This window comes from Hyperolius riggenbachi, chromosome 11 (genome assembly GCF_040937935.1).
Source record: "Hyperolius riggenbachi isolate aHypRig1 chromosome 11, aHypRig1.pri, whole genome shotgun sequence".
Classification (NCBI taxonomy): domain Eukaryota; kingdom Metazoa; phylum Chordata; class Amphibia; order Anura; family Hyperoliidae; genus Hyperolius; species Hyperolius riggenbachi.
The window spans coordinates 192857488-192874139 of NC_090656.1; the positions used below are offsets into that span (position 1 = coordinate 192857488).

Sequence of the window (16652 nt, forward strand, 5' to 3'; positions counted from 1 at the left end):
TTCAGACCTACCCGGTAAGGTGCACATACCTTGAAGAAGGGTGGCTTGATCTGGTAGAGACGTTCGTCATACATAAAGCTAATGAGAAGCTGCATGGATGGACGGTTCTGCGATGTGTTCTGCAAGTTTAGGATCAGTTTGAACCGAGGGCCGATTCCCTGAACCTGCGGTGAAAATGTATTGTTTTATACAGCATTCCACAATATCTTTCTATGAAAATAATAAAGCATGTCACGCATTTGAAAACCAGATGCATAAAGTGACGTTTACTTACAACGGCGTTTAGAGTGAGCGGCTCTTGTGCAGAGGAAGACACTGGAGCAAGACTGGCGTCCAACACCTTGACGTAGGCGCGGGCGGCGGAGAGGCGCAGGCGGTACAGATCCATCTGGAATACGCGGTGCATGGCTAGAAGAAAGCAGAGACAGTGCTTATTCCCAGAGCTTTCTGTTATACAGCCACGGTTACATTTCACACACACATGCCAATGCTGGACTCAGCAGGTGAATGTGTCAGACGGCCAGATTAACCATACAGCCTGTATGATGTGTGGATACAGCCAGATCAGATACAAATGTCGGTTTTAGCCCCATACATGTGCCTTTTGGGAGAAACATTTAGATTTGACTGATAATCAGCCTGTTGTGAGCACCTTTACTTAAAAGGAACCCGAGGTGTGAGACCTATTTAAGCTGCCATATATATTTAATTTTAAACAACGGCAGTTGCCTGGCAGTCCTGCTGATCGTTCTGGTCAGTAGGGTCTAAGGGTGCATACACACATCAGACCATAGTCTTTGGAAAATGAAAGATCACAGACCAATTTTACCCCCTTCCATGTAGTATGAGAGCCATACTCTACACAGTCTATTCTATGGAGCTGAACTCCCCATCAGATAAAAATCTTTGCAAGATGCTGCACACACAGATGCTGTACACATTCAAAAGATCAATATCTGCAAAAGATCTGTTCCTGCAAAAGATCCGTTCCTGCAAATTGCATTCATAGTCTATGAGATCTGCAGATCCTCATTCACACCTTGTTTAACAGACATTCATCTGCAGATCAGACAATCATCTGTAGATCTGAAGATCCATCCTGGTGGATCGGATCTGCAGATGAATGTCTGTTAAACAAAGTGTGTATGAGATCTGCAGATATCATAGACTATGAATGCATTTTGCAGGAACGGATCTTTTGCAGATACTGATTTTTTGAATGTGTACAGCATCTTTGTGTGCAGCATCTTGCAAAGATTTCTATCTGATGGGGAGTTCAGCTCCATAGAATAGACTGTGTAGGTATGGCTCTCATACTACATGGAAGGGGGTAAAAGTGGTCTGTGATTTTTCATTTTCCAAAGACTATGGTCTGATGTGTGTATGCACCCTAAGGGTGTTTCCACTAGCCGCGGTGTGATGCAATCACCACATTGCACCGCGTGCAAACTGCATCCAAGTCAATGGAGTAGTTTCCACTGCCGCAAATTTTTATTCACTATGTAGTGCATGCATCGCGATGCGACAGGGGAAATTATGGATGGCATGCTGCAGTTTCCGATTCCCACGGCGGTATTATATGCGGTGCGACGATGATAGCGGCAATGCAGCTAGTGGAAATGGGGCCTAAATCACACACATGAAACAAGGATGTTATCAGATTTGTCATAGACATCTGATCTGCATGCATGTTGAGGGTCTATGGCTTAAAGTATCAGAGGCAGAGGATCAGCAGGACAGCCAGGCAATGTGTATTATTTAAAAGGAAATTAACATGCCAGCCTCTATATGCTCCTCACCTCGGGTTCCCTTAAAGAGACAATTTCCATAAATATCTGCCCATCTTCCACCAGTATATAGTATATGTTGTCAAGCAGAATCTCCTCCTCCTGCTGTCCTGTCATGTGGGCAATGCTAGGCAGGTCAGGGGAGGTGAAGGCAAACTCAGCTCACATCACTGGTGATAGCTGAAAAAGAGCTAGAGATCATTTAATACAAGTTAAGTTCCTTCACAAGACATATTTCACACCAGAAAGCTACATGGTATGAAGCCTTCTCACAGCAACCTGTACTGGGAATGTGAGAGTGTAGTGGGAACTTTTTTCCATGTTTCTGAGCAGGCCCAGTGATTAATATCACCGAGGAGATATGTGACATGATGGGATAAACATGTGTATGTACAGAGCAAAACATATTACCCCTTACAGGACTGACATGGTTGAAATTTATGCTCATGGCTGTGAGCCTCTGGCGCGATGTAGATTTCACTGACTGCGGTCCACGTGCACCCGCAGCGACCGCGTGCAACCAAGGCCATAGATCTTAATCTGCCAATTGTCAGCTTAATCTCCTGGCATTGATCAGAAGCCATGCCGATTGGCTCCTGGTCATGTGATCAGTATGATCGCCGGTAATCATAGTGATCATAAAAGTAAACAGGTGCCTCACCTGTCCATGTTCCCCTGATAATCACGGCGCATGTCCATCCTCAGTAGTGAGCCCTTACTGAAGCATGTACCTGCCTGGCTTGATTATGTCATCAAGCAAGGACCCCGGTACATTTTTCATTCCGGTGTAATGTCTGATTACGCTACCCGGAAACTCCCTTCCACACTGAATAGCGCGCATGCTCAGTGTGAAGTTAATGATGCTGCTGGAGATAAAATACGAAATATCTCCGCTCCCACACCTCTTACACTCCCAAAATTTTCAGGGTAGGGAGGGGACCCCCCGAACGACCTCTATGCCAAATTGCAGCCCCCGAGACCCGCTGGTTCAGGAGAGAGATTACAGTAACCTATCTCGGGAACCAGCGGGTCTCGGGGGCTGCAATTTGGCATAGAGGTCGTTCGGGGGGTCCCCTCCATACCCTGAAAATTTGGGGAGTGTAAGAGGTGTGGGAGCGGAGATATTTCGTATTTTATCTCCAGCAGCATCGTTTTATAGGAAATGTGGCCGCACAGTCTCCTACTGCGCATGCGGGGCAGCACAAATCCACAGGCAGCGCAATCAGACATTACACCGGGGGCTAGTGGTACCTGCTTGTCGCTAGGGAGGGGGAGAGGTGAGTAATACTCATCCAGCATCGCTTCCTGTTGCAATCTCAGCCTGGGGATGGAAGGGGGGGACCACCAGACTACCAGGAAATGTTTCAGGAAGTGGAGGGGGCACACTAGATCACCAGGGGAGGGGTGGGCCACTAAATCGCCAAGGAAATGGGATTTGCTGGTCCTTAATGGGGATAACATGCCGATCATGAAAGGATTAATAACCAGGCTGTTTTGATTTTCTTATTTTGCTGCCTAAAAGAGTTAATTTTCAGGCATGCAAATGACAGCTTCTGTCTTGTTGGTACCTTGTTGCGACTATAGTAAACATCACTGATAAGTAAATTACAGCTATAAAAGTTTTTCTAGCAGAATACAACTTCTGAGGGCAGGAAGAGATAGAAACAAGTCAATTGTTTAAGCATGGTGGGGGGGGGGGGGGGGGGGGTGTGTTTTGCTCACCCATGTCTTGTAATTATAGGATACATTGCCATGGATGAAGATATTGCTGTATAAATCAATAACGGCAAGTAATAAAACCACCTTTACTTCATTAATACCGTAACCCTTGGTAATTTGTATAATTCTGTTCATTACGGTTACGCGTTCTGGCAAAGTGATGTTCTCACACCCCTCCTTAATCAATAAAAGCGGTAACAGTTTACCTACCCACCGCATTCTCCCTCTCTCGTAGTGTCTGGTCCACATACAGTTTGGTTTTCTTGGGAACATTCAGTTTGATGCTCTGTCCAGAAGGGGGCCCCGGAGAGGTGTCCTTGTCCTCAAACTGAGCTGTTCTCTTTAAAATTTTAATAACGAGACCTCCTCCTGCATGCAAAACACAGATGATTGTTAGAAAAAATGAAAAGGTATAAACTTGTGCATCTATACCTTTAGGCCGGTTTCACACTGTAAACTGGCGGCAGCGATGCAGTTTGTCGCTTCTGCCGCAGCGCATCGCACCGCCAGAAACACGCCATCAGGGAACACCGCGTTAGTACACTGTGTTCCCTGTCTGGCCACCAGCCAGGCAGGAAGTGATGCGCACTTGCCGTCACTTGCTGCTTTGGGTATGCGGGAGTGCACTGAAGCGTATTGTTAAACTATGCTTCCGCGCATGCGCGCCGCACCGTCAACATTTTAAAAATCCCCGCATCTCCATAGAGTAACATGACTTCCGGTCCGACGCAGAGTGACACAAGTACAAGTTTTGTCCTAGCGCTGGGAATGCGGCAAAAACGTCACTCCCGTCGCATCGCGCCGTACCGTGGCAGTATGAAAGTCTCCATAGACTTTCATTGCCCGGCGGTGGGGTCCAGTAAAAATACCGCACTGCTCCAGTGTAAAAGGGCTCTCACAGTGCAGCTATCAGCTAGTGTAAAAGGGCTCTCACAGTGCAGCTATCAGCTAGTGTAAAAGGGCTCTCACAGTGCAGCTATCAACTAGTGTAATAGGGCTCTCACAGTGCAGCTATCAGCTAGTGTAAAAGGGCTCTCACAGTGCAGCTATCAGCTAGTGTAATAGGGCTCTCACAGTGCAGCTATCAGCTAGTGTAATAGGGCTCTCACAGTGCAGCTATCAGCTAGTGTAAAAGGGCTCTCACAGTGCAGCTATCAGCTAGTGTAAAAGGGCTCTCACAGTGCAGCTATCAGCTAGTGTAAAAGGGCTCTCACAGTGCAGCTATCAGCTAGTGTAAAAGGGCTCTCACAGTGCAGCTATCAACTAGTGTAATAGGGCTCTCACAGTGCAGCTATCAGCTAGTGTAAAAGGGCTCTCACAGTGCAGCTATCAGCTAGTGTAATAGGGCTCTCACAGTGCAGCTATCAGCTAGTGTAAAAGGGCTCTCACAGTGCAGCTATCAGCTAGTGTAAAAGGGCTCTCACAGTGCAGCTATCAGCTAGTGTAAAAGGGCTCTCACAGTGCAGCTATCAGCTAGTGTAAAAGGGCTCTCACAGTGCAGCTATCAGCTAGAGTACATTTACTAATGTGTTGACTAAAGTGGAATTCCAAGCTTACAAAAAGTAGGCAATAAGGAATCATACAGAAGCTGCCCTTATTACAGGCGAATAATCTACAAAAGAGAATCTCTTTAATAACAGCTAGGTTAAGCACTCCTTTTTTATAGTTTACCTTTTGTAGTCATGATCAAGGTGTCATCTTCTCTCCCATATCTTCCAAAGCACAAACTGGTCACAATGTCCTGAAATAAATCAGGAGACTTCACTATACAATTTAAAGAGGAACTGTAACCAAGAATTGAACTTCATCCCAATCAGTAGCTGATACTCCCTTTGCCATGAGAAAGCTTTACCTTTTCTCAAATAGATCATCTGTATGGCTGATATTGTGGTGAAACCCCTCCCACTGTGTCATGTCATGACCATGGTCCTGACAGTTTCCTGTCTGTGAACCTTGTTGCATTGTGGGAAATAACAGCTGTTTCCAACTGCTAAACAACCAGTATCTCCCTCTGTGCATATGTATAAAACAACCCTTTAGCCTATCACATTGTTAGGGGGGTGTGGTTATAGAAAATTGGTACTTTTTTCATGTCTGCCAGTAGTAAAGGTGATTACCTGCAGGCTCATTGCGGATCAAACAAAAAGAACAAATTACATGGCAAATATCAATCATTTCTTTGTATTTTTGAACTTCTAACTTTGCAATGTATTGATTTATTTGTTACCCTTTTCGCTAAAGTTCTTCTTTAAGGTGTAAGGTAACATGCAGCACAGGAGGGAATGACAGGATGATCTCACCAGGCAGGGTAGAGTACAGTAGTAACGGCAGGTAAAGCCAGCCAAGCTTAAAGGTGGCCCTACACTGGTCGATTTGCCATCAGATCGACCAACAGATAGATCCCTCTCTGATCGAATCTGATCAGAGAGGGATCGTATGGCTGCCTTTACTGCAAACAGATTGTGAATCGATTTCAGCATGAAACCGATCACAGTCTGTGGAGCTGCCGCTGCCCCCTCCCCCCCCCACATACTTTACCTGATCCAGCCGACACGTGTCCCCGCTGTCACCGCTGCTCCTTCTCCGCAGGGCTCCGGGTTCCGGCTGGCTTCAGTTCCTGTCCGGGGAAGTTTAAACAGTAGAGGGCGCTCTACTGTTTAAACTTCCTGCCGGGACAGGAAGTTCAGTGAAGCTGGAGCCCTGGAGCCCAGAGCGGAGAGGAAGAAAGCGGAGACCGGGGGGGACTCGCGCCGGCTGGAGCAGGTAATGTATTGCGTCGGTCGTTGGGCATTCCAACGTCGCTATCGACGCACTCCCGACCCACCGGCGATCGAGCAAAATCTTCCGCACGGACGGATCGACGGGAATCGACAGGCATGATTGATTTCGGACGGAAATCGATCGTTCTGTCAGCGTTTGCGCAAAGATTCCACAGCAGATTCGATCACAGTGATCGAATCTGCTGTATATTGGCGGGAAAATCGTTAGGTGTATGGGCCCCTTAAGACAGTAACAGATTGATCCAATCAGTAAAATTCCAGGTAGGAAAGATCAATCAGAATCCATAAACTGCATTACTATTGCATTTCAGCCATAATCTTAATGAATCTATCACAACCAATTGCCTCTGCATGATTTACAATTGTTCAATACAATCAAAAAACAAACAAAAAAAAACAACAGATCTGTTTGTTTAAATCTCTGCCACGGCAGTTTTGAAGGATAGCCTTCAATTTCAGGAAAGCACACAGATTTCAAGCACACCTGAACTGAGAGGAATATGGAGGCTGACATATGTACCTAAATTTCCTTTTAAGCAATGCAAATTGCCTGGCCGTCCTGCTGATCCTCTGCCTCTAATGCTTTTAGCCATAGACCCTGAAGTAGCATGCAGATCAGATGCTCTGACTGAAGTCTGACTAGATAAGGCGCATGCTTGATTCAAATGTGTGATTTAGACACAACTGCAGCCAAATAGATCAGCAGGGCTGCCCGGCAACTGGTATTGTTTAAAAGAAAATAAATATGGCAGCCTCCATATCCCTCTCGCTTCAGGTGTCCTTCCAGAACTTTCCGTGAAACCCTGATGGCCGCATTACTTTCATCATTACGGTCATTGCACATACTGTACAACTTACAAATATAATACTAATGAAAAAAAAACAAATACAAACTAGCCTGCTGCTCATAAATACAAAGAGAAAAGAAGGCCAATAGAGCAGAACAATCATCCATGAACTTACAGGGGTGGATATAACACTCAGGAGGTTCTTATCTCTGTACAGATGAACTTCCAGATTCTTCAAAGCCACCAGCACGGCCTGGATGCTGCGGGTCTTCTGCTCCAGCAAAGACATCGTCACGATTGGCGCGGGCAGAGTTAATGTCCACAGTCTCTTCCCCTGTCAAAAACCACATGAAACTTCTGATGACCAGCACAGGAGTGTCCAAATGATGGATGTAGAAAGTGCATCAATACCACCATCGGCTTAAGATTTTCTAAACGCTTATGGAATATTTGAAGTTAAATACATTTGTGCTGAGGAATACGTACCTTTTGTGAGTAGCCATGCAGGGTCTCCTGGGACGTTCCAATGATGATGTTCTTCTGGACACGGACCAATCCTACCACTTGTGCACTCAGATCGATGCTGTACTTAGGGCGTTTGGAATCTCTGCAGAAAATCAGCAAAAGTTGACATTACTAAATATACACAGTTTTGGTATATACAAATTTCAAAGCGTATCCTTCTTGAGGCAATCTTTATGTCAATGCAATCAGTATTCTTGCTAAATGACCGCTAAGGGTAGCTATACATCTAGTGATCGAATCTCATCAGAGAGCGATCTGTCGGTGGCCCATACACTGCAGGCCAATTTCTGATCAAATCTCTTGGGAATTGGCCTCTTGACACCACATCCACTGGCTCCATTGCTGCCCCTAAAGTAAATGTGTCTACAGTATGTGTGTTTATATTTCACCTGTCTGCTGTCGCCCACCACGGTGCCCAATTGTCTTTGGTTTCCTCCATTTGCACCTCACACGCTGCTGGTGTATAGCAGGTGGTGCATGTGATGTCACACGCGCCACATGCTATACCCCGGGGGCATGTGAGCGCAAATGGAGGAAACCGAAGACAGATGGGCACAGAAGCAGGCGACATTTCAGCCTGCGGGGATTTTTTTTACCTTATGCATCAGAGCAATTTTCACCTCCCATTCATTCGCTAATAACTTTATCACCACTTATCACAATTTATTGATCTGTATCTTGTTTTTTCCACCACTAATTAGGCTTTCTTTGGGTGGTACATTTTGCTATGAATTATTTTTTTATAAATGCATTTTAACAGGATTAATAAGAAAAAAAATGGAAAAAAATCATTATTTCTCAGTTTTCAGCCATTATAGCTTTAAAATAATCCACGCTACCATAATTAAAACCTATGTATTTTATTTGCCCATTTGTCTCGGTAATTAGATCATTCAAATTTTGTCCTAATCACAATGTATGGCGCCAATATTTTATTTGGAAATAAAGGTGCATTGTTTCCGTTTTGCGTCCATCCCCATTTACAAGCTTATAATTTAAAAAATGTTCGTAATATATCCCCTTCAAATGCATATTTAAAAAAGTTCACACCCTTAGGTAACTATTTATGTCTTTTTTTTTTTTTTTTATTGTAATTTTTTTTTTCCATTAAAAATTCTATTTCGGTAATATTTTAGTGTGGGAAATAAACAGTAAATTTTTAATGTTATTATATGTGTAAATTGTAATGTAAAAAACATGTAGATGTAGTTTTACTATTTGGCCACAAGATGGCCACCTTGAGTTTTTATTTTCTCCTTGTGCTTCTCGCTAAGCGGAAGCACAAGGGGGATGCGGAAATTTTGACGTGCAGAAAGACTGAAGCCTCTTGTAAGAGCGCTTCGGTTTTTCTGCTGGGGACACGGATCGCTGATCCCAGGGCTACCGGGGGACACCATGGGGGCACGGGATCGCGCACGGCACTGCAGCAGAGCAGCCGCCCGGACGTGAGCCTCGGCGGTGGAGAGGGGTTATGGGGGGCAGGGGCGTAGCAATAGGGGTTGCAGCGGTAGCGACCGCATCGGGGCCCTTGGGCAAGAGGGGCCCCAAAGGGCCCTCCCTCAAATTCAGTATTAGCTCTCTATTGGTCCTGTGCTGGTAATAATCACTTGTATAGATACTTTGAATAGTGGTAATCATTAACAAACTGCTCCCCATCCCCTCCTTGCAGCTCTGACACTGTAGTTGTCATTGGCAGGTTTTGGTGCGCCATATCAATTGTTATGTATAGAGTGCCTTGGGGGCCCCATTGTAAAACTTGCATCGGGGCCCGAAGCTCCAAAGCTACGCCACTGATGGGGGGACAACGACGCATTTACACTGGGGGGGGGGACACAACACCGGGGGCTTCCACCGTGTTTGTCGCTCATGCTGATATCGCACGGCGTTATCGCTGTGCACCTGATCGAGTACGTCGGTCTGAGATGTACCAGCACCATGCGACCAATTTTGGCCTAAAAATTGGATGCATTGTTGATTGGGAATGCTCTTGACGGCACTGAATTTCAATAATCAAATCAGATGGTTGATCAGCAGTCAAGTCGAGTGATGTATGGCAAAGCTTCCCAACCCTGTCCTCAAGTACCACCAACAGGTCATGTTTTGTGGAAATCCACACAGGTAGTTAATCAGCTCTGCTGAGACACTAATTACTCTACCTGTGAATGTGTGTGGTTTTCTGTAAAACATGTACTGTTGGTGGGCCTTGAGGACGAGGTTTGGAAGCCCTAAAATATGGGCATCTTAAGACTCAGGATAAACTACCAGGAGGGTTTATTGTTTTCAGGACTGTGTGACATTCTATTTCACTAAAACTCTACTAATACACAATGATACAGGAACTGTGGATACTCCACAGACATATAAGCTTATTTACCTGCGAAGGATGTAGGCGTTGCCATTGCGACAAGCTACAGTGATGCGGTATTCAATGTCAAACTGTCCGGTCACATCCAGAAGTGTGGGGATGCTGGGCAGACTGACCTGTCAAAACAACATCTGGTACTGACACCTGCATCAATCTACTGTATATCCTGATACAAGCTTGTCCTCTAAGCACTAGAATCTTGTGCATCTTTAAAGTATAAGGGCTAACCTTCTCTCCCCTGCATTAAAGCCATTCGTAAAGCCTGGGACAAATGTGTCGTGGTCGAAATGACTTAACACACCTGCAAGACCTTCACAACACACTGGCTACAAACACCAGAGCCTGGCAAAGTCAGAGTCAAACAGCTCCCGTTCCCCCTCCCCCCAGCCATTCCAGCAAGCGGATGTGTAGAAGTAACTCACCACTCCTCTCTGCTCGGATTTTCAGCCCATTGCAGGCTGCAGCATCTGCTCTCTGTTCCTCCCTCTAGTGGCATCCCCGATTATATGCAAAATGCTGAAGAACCCGTTACTGATGCAAAGAGGAGAGGTGAGAAGCACTTCTACAGCACTCCACTCGCAACTCTGCATGGGGAGGGGGGCTGCCTAAAACTGGGGCACATCTGGCTATCTATCCTGGGGAAGAGGGCTGCCTAATAATGGGGCACATCTGGCTATCTATCCTGGGGAAGAGGGCTCCCTAATACTGGGGCACATCTGGCTAGCTATCCTGGAGAAGGGGGCTGCCTAATACGGGGGCACATCTGTTTATCTATCCTGGAGAAGGGGGCTGCCTAATACTGGGGCACATTTGGCTATCTATCCTGGAGAAGGGGGCTGCCTGATACGGGGGGCACATTTTGCTATGTAACCTGAGGAAGGGGCTGCCTTATATTTGGGGGCACATCTAGCTATCTAACCTGAGGAGGAGGATTAAGTTATACTGGGGTAACATCTGGCTAACTAACCTGAGGAGGGGGGTTACCTCATTACGGGGGCACATCTGGCTACCTATACTGGGGGAGGGCATGGGCCTGCCTAATACTGGGGGTACATCTGGCAACCCATATAGAAGGGGGGGGGGGGGGGGAATACTCAATAATCAAACTATCTATCCTAGCGAGGGGGCTGCCTAATATTTGGGGATACATCTGGGTATCTGAGGAGGGGAGTTAACTTATACTGTGGTAACATCTGCCTAATACTGGGGGAGCCTGCCTAATACCCAGGGCACATCTGGCTACCCATATTGAAGGGGGGTACTTAATACTGGGGGCATGTCTGGCTATCTAAACTGGGGAGGGGGCTGCTTAATGCTGGGGGCACATCTGGCTACCTGTACTGAGGGTGGGGGGCAACCTTAGTTTGGGGGGGGGGGGGGGGCACTATGGAATCTCCACCTCTAGTACTGGAGAACCTTGTCCTGGCCCTGCTTAGCACATATACCATGCCTCAAATAAATGATGGCTTACATTCTGAGAAGCACAAAATACACTTTTATTTTTCGGACTGGGGTCACATGATTATGCCTACACTAGCTTGACTCAGTTAGAAAGGTACTAAACATTCTTCAGTACTGTAAGTAAAAAAAATACACGAGGTAACACACTTCTACTCACCCGAGTCAGAATAGTAAATGCTTCTGGATCCAGTATAAATATTTCTCCACTCTCTGTACCAATCACGAGGCAGCACACAGCATCTTCATCTGCCATGTTCTTCCTCAGGGTTGCCATACAGGTGATCACAGTCTGTAGCACACATTCAAAATACAATATTTTAGACCCAATATGGGACTGAAAAGGTAACAATCTCCTTAGCTTTGAGGTACCCCAGTTACTTGGCTTATGTAATGAACCAGGTGAAGTATTTAAATATTATACAAGGAGAAAATAAAAAAATCAAACATGTCTTCGATTCTATGCATCTGATGTATGTTCCTTTTAAAGGGACCCTGAAGTGAGAGGGACATGCAGGCTGCCATATTTATTTCCTTTTAAGCAATACCAGTTGTATGGCTGTCTTAGCGACCCTCTGCCTCTAATACTTTTATCCATAAACTCTGAACAGGCATGCATCAGAACAGGCTTTTTTCTGCATGCTTGTTTCTGGTGTTATTCAGACACCACTGCAGCCAAAGAGATCAGCAGGGCTTCCAGGCAAATTGTTTAAAAGGAAATAAATATGGCAGCTGCCATATATTTGTCGCTTCAGGTTCCTTTTAAGTCAAGGGAGTAAAAAGACACAGAATCTGAAGACCTGTCAACACATCAGTCTGTGCATTGATTGCAGTTGGAAATATGTCAACAGTAGACACTCCCCTTGCTGTATTTATCCTTTATACTAAAACAAGTATCTTAAGTAATGAAGATCCCACCACAGGGTGCTGAGGGTGTCACTCACCCAGGCAGCTGATTTTGTTGCAGTGCTGCGTGCCAGATCTGGGTGCTGGAGTGTCCACCAGGCGCTGCACAAAATATTTAAAAAAAAAAAAGGATATTTCGTCCGCAACAATAGCTGGTGCCTGAATTACGCAACATGTCCCTGAGTTGCTACAACTTTGAGGGAGGGGGAATAGTACAGTATATTCTGGTGTATAAGACTATTTTTTAACTCTTGAAAATCTTCTGAAAAGTCAGGGGTTGTCTTATACGCTGGGTGTCATTGATGCTGGGTGATACGCCCTATCCTGTTACTGCTTCTCAGACCTCATTGCTGAGGACTGTAGTGAAGCGGCGCAGGCGCACATGTGTGAGATCTGAGAGGCAGAGAAGGAGGTAAATAGGATACAAGGGTGAGTCAGAAAGGTGAAAGAGGCGTGTTTTATGGGCACAGTGCAATCTATTCTTCCATACCGCTCTGATAAACAGGTAGACAAGGAGAGCTGACCAATCCGCTTAGGGAGAGTTGACCAATCCAACCAGTCAATCGCCTATATACTGTTATATACTGGGTACCACATACAGTACAGCACCAGTATCTGTTCATACTTAGCACCAGTATATGAGGGTTTTTTAATTTTTATTTGGTGTGCGTTGGAAGAGGGGTAGTCTTATACAGCGAGTATATCCCAAACTCTATATTTTAACTGGAAAAAAAAAGTTGTCTTATACGCCCAGTCGTCTTATACGCCGGACTATACGGTAATCAGCATGGGCCCGGCATTTGTGCAGGAGCAGGGTGAGATGTTTTCCCGGCTTCACCCTGAGCCGAAATGTCCCATTCGTATAATGAATGGACTCGTCACTCACTCCCAATACTCCTCCTATAAAGGAGACCATGCTACTTGGCTCACAGCAAACCTATACAGCGCTCGCTGTAAAATTGCCAAATGAAAGAATGAAGAAGGATCAGGCGACAAAAGTTATCACTGTGTACAGAGCTTTGTACACAGGCATTAAAATCAGGGGTGTAACTAGAGGGGAGCAGCACCTGTGACTGCAGGGGGGCTAGAGCTGTGGGGAGTCCTAACTACCAAGCTTCCCCTTCCTCCCATACAGGGGACTATACTTCAGAAGAAGTGTTTTCCTGCCTACACTCATGAGTGTGAAAATCATAATGGCTACACTGGTTTTATGCTCCTTGTGAGGTGGGCCCCCAGGCCGTGAAGGACACCAAGGGGAGGCAAGAGAAGGGGTGTGAAGATTGGGAGTTTCTCTGGGGGGGGCCCATAATTGTGGTTAAGCCACTGCCAGGTATGTTACCTGCCGTTTGAGAGGTAGCTGTTTATAGGTGTTCACAAAGGCCTCCATGTCCTGTGGGTCCAGCATCAGGAACCTGCATAAGATCCAACAGATTAGAAATAAAGTGCTCAGGTCGGTTACAGTATAAAGGAGTGTGAAGAGGCATATATACATACTGGAGTGATCTCACTGACAGAGGAATCTCTGCTTTATCCCTGTTAAGATGAAGAAAAATGACAAATATATTACTTTAGTGTAATTGAGTATTTTCCGTAATACACATCACAAATCTTAGTACACTATGAAGGATCTGGAGTCTCCTTAAAGGGAAGGTACAGGCAGTTTGAAAAAAAATCAAAAAAAAATCGATATCCACTTACCTGGGGCTTCCTCCAGGCCGCGGCAGGCAGGAGCTGCCCTCGCCGCCGCTCCAGAGGCTCCCGGTCGTCTCTGGTGGCCGACCCGACCTGGCCAGGCCCGGCTGCCAGGTCGGGCTCTTCTGCACTCCAATCTGCGCCTCACGGGGGCGCGCTGACGGCCTGCGCAGTACAGCCCGGAGGACGTCCGATGATGTCAGCGCGCCCGCGTGGGACGCAGAAGAGCCCATCTTTGGAGCGCAGAAGAGCCCGACCTGGCAGCCAGCCTGGCCAGGTTGGGTCGGCCACCGGAGACGACCGTGAGCCTCTGGAGCGCCGGCGAGGGCACCTCCTGCCTGCCACGGCCTGGAGGAAGCCCCAGGTAAGTGGATATGGATTTTTATTTTTTTTTCAAACTGCCTGAACCTTCCCTTTAACCACTTAAGCCCTCGACGTTTTCACTTTATGCATCCGAGCAATGTTCACCTCCCATTCATTAGCCTATAACTTTATTATTACTTACCGCAATGAACTGATCTATATCTTGTTTTTTCCGCCACCAATTAGGCTTTCTTTGGGTGGTACATTTTGCTATGAGCTAGCTTACTGTAAATGCATTTTAACAGTAAGAATAAAAATCGCAGTTTTCAGCCATTATAGTTTTAAAATAATGCATGCCTCCATAATTAAAACCCACATATTGTATTTGCACATTTGTCCCGGTTATTACACCGTTTAAATTATGTCCCTATCACAATGTATGGCGACAATATTTTATTTGTAAATAAAAAAGAGCATTTGTTCCGTTTTGCATCCATCACTATTTACAAGCTTATTAAAAAAAAAAAAATAGAAATATTTCATCTTTACATAGATATTTAGACCCTTAGGTAAATATTTGTGTTTTTTTGTTTTTATTTTTGTTTTTATTGTAATTTCTTTTTTTTTTATTATTAAAACATTTTATGTGGGTATTTTTGGGAGGGTGGGATGTAAATAGTATTTGTATGGGGTAAATATATGTTTATTTATTATTATTTTTTTACATTTAGATGTAGTTTTACTTTTTGGCCACAAGATGGCAACCTTGAGTTTGTTTACATGACGTCACTCTAAGCGTACAATGTACGCTTAGAGGGACATAGGAGCAAGAAAAAGCGAAGCTTCCGAGAGAAGCTGTCGCTTTTTCTGCGGGGGGAGAGAAATCAGTGATCAGGCACCAAGGTCGGATTCACTGATTTCTGTGCTACCGATCCGCGGCCCGGGAGCATGCGTGCAAGCGTGCGATTGGCCGCTGGACCACACATGTCCTCCTTGACATAGTTCTACGTCACGGAGGACAAAGTGGTTAAAGGACACCTTAACGCTGGATAAAACTGGAGAAGCAGACATGTGTACCGCGCTGCCCTCATGTCTACCGCTCCCCCCATTTTCCTCTGTCCATCTCCGTTCAGTTTTAATAGCCCCCCAAACTTCCGGGTTGGGAGGGTCACTGATCAGTGCGCAGCTGGGAGCGAACTGCGTATGACGGCACAACTTTGTAGGATGTATGCGCAGAGTGCTCCCAGCCGCGGGTGTGCGATCAAGGACGCGTGTCGCACTGATCAACGACCCTCGCAAACCCAGTAGCTTTGGGGGGCTATTCCCAGTTTTTCATTTTTATTCAGCGCCAAGATATCCTTTGAAAAAGGAACTGTAGTGAAAATAATGTAATTAATAAAACTGTTTATATTTATTCAATATTTATATATTATTTAAGGTGCATACATCCAATGTTACCACCTCCATGTAGTATGAGGGTCAATAGGTTTTGCATACTATGAACAGATTGCATGGATAAGCTCTTATAGTACATGGTGTACGCACCCTTAAACCTGGTACAATTTTGATTGGCCAATTTTTCCACTTCCTTGTAGTATGAGGGTCAACATATTTTGAGTACTATAAACAGATTGTGTAGATAAGCTCTTATAGTACATGGAGGTGGAAAAATTGGCCAGAGATTGGCCAATCAAAATTGGATGTGTATGCACCCTTAAGCCTCGTACACACTTTCCATTACGATTGGCCAATCAGTGACCAATTTTACCATCTCCATGTAGTATAAGGGCTCACCTACACAATCTGTTCATAGTATTCAATATCTGTTGGCCCTCACAGTACAAATGAGTAATTTACATTCTGAAATGTATCAAAGGGGGCAACAGCTTTACTGCTGGCAGGTGCATCACTGCGGAAGGTTTGTTTCTGAGAATTCTGAAGCCAGTATAAATAATGCCAGGTTTCCCAGAATTATCTGGCAGGAACATTCAACATAGCTAAACAGCCTAGGCTAAGCATCACTGGGAGGGCGGGGCTACATACCAATATACACAAATATATAGATATAGGAAGAGTTTCTGATGTTGAAACCAAGGCCTCTTTAAGTCAAAGCATATGGCATGCACATTCATTCACATAGATAGCAAAGTGTGCCAGGGTGCCCACAAACAGGAACGTTTACTAGTAAACAGCATACAGCACTGTGTAAAGGTAGCATTTGGCAGGAGGGGCCCCATAAAACTCATAAAAGGGGGGCTCAGTAATTTCTAGTTACGCCCCTGGAGGTGCCCCTGGCTGAAGGGCAATCTCATCAGTTGAATGCCGTGAG

At 45.4% G+C, this 16652-nt stretch overlaps 1 protein-coding gene across 2 annotated transcripts in view; it reads right to left on the bottom strand.

The window, feature by feature from the left end:
• The window catches only part of BBS1 (Bardet-Biedl syndrome 1), a 36826-nt gene that overhangs the window by 6319 nt on the left and 13855 nt on the right, over positions 1-16652 (bottom strand). For both annotated transcript variants that reach the window (XM_068260141.1, XM_068260140.1), the window contains exons 6-15: positions 13823-13861; positions 13668-13740; positions 11583-11714; positions 9974-10080; positions 7561-7681; positions 7250-7408; positions 5178-5247; positions 3717-3875; positions 275-408; positions 30-164 (exon numbers count right to left, since the gene is read on the bottom strand). In XM_068260141.1, the coding sequence (XP_068116242.1) occupies positions 30-164; positions 275-408; positions 3717-3875; positions 5178-5247; positions 7250-7408; positions 7561-7681; positions 9974-10080; positions 11583-11714; positions 13668-13740; positions 13823-13861 (1129 nt within the window). The remainder of the gene's footprint in view (positions 1-29; positions 165-274; positions 409-3716; positions 3876-5177; positions 5248-7249; positions 7409-7560; positions 7682-9973; positions 10081-11582; positions 11715-13667; positions 13741-13822; positions 13862-16652) is intronic.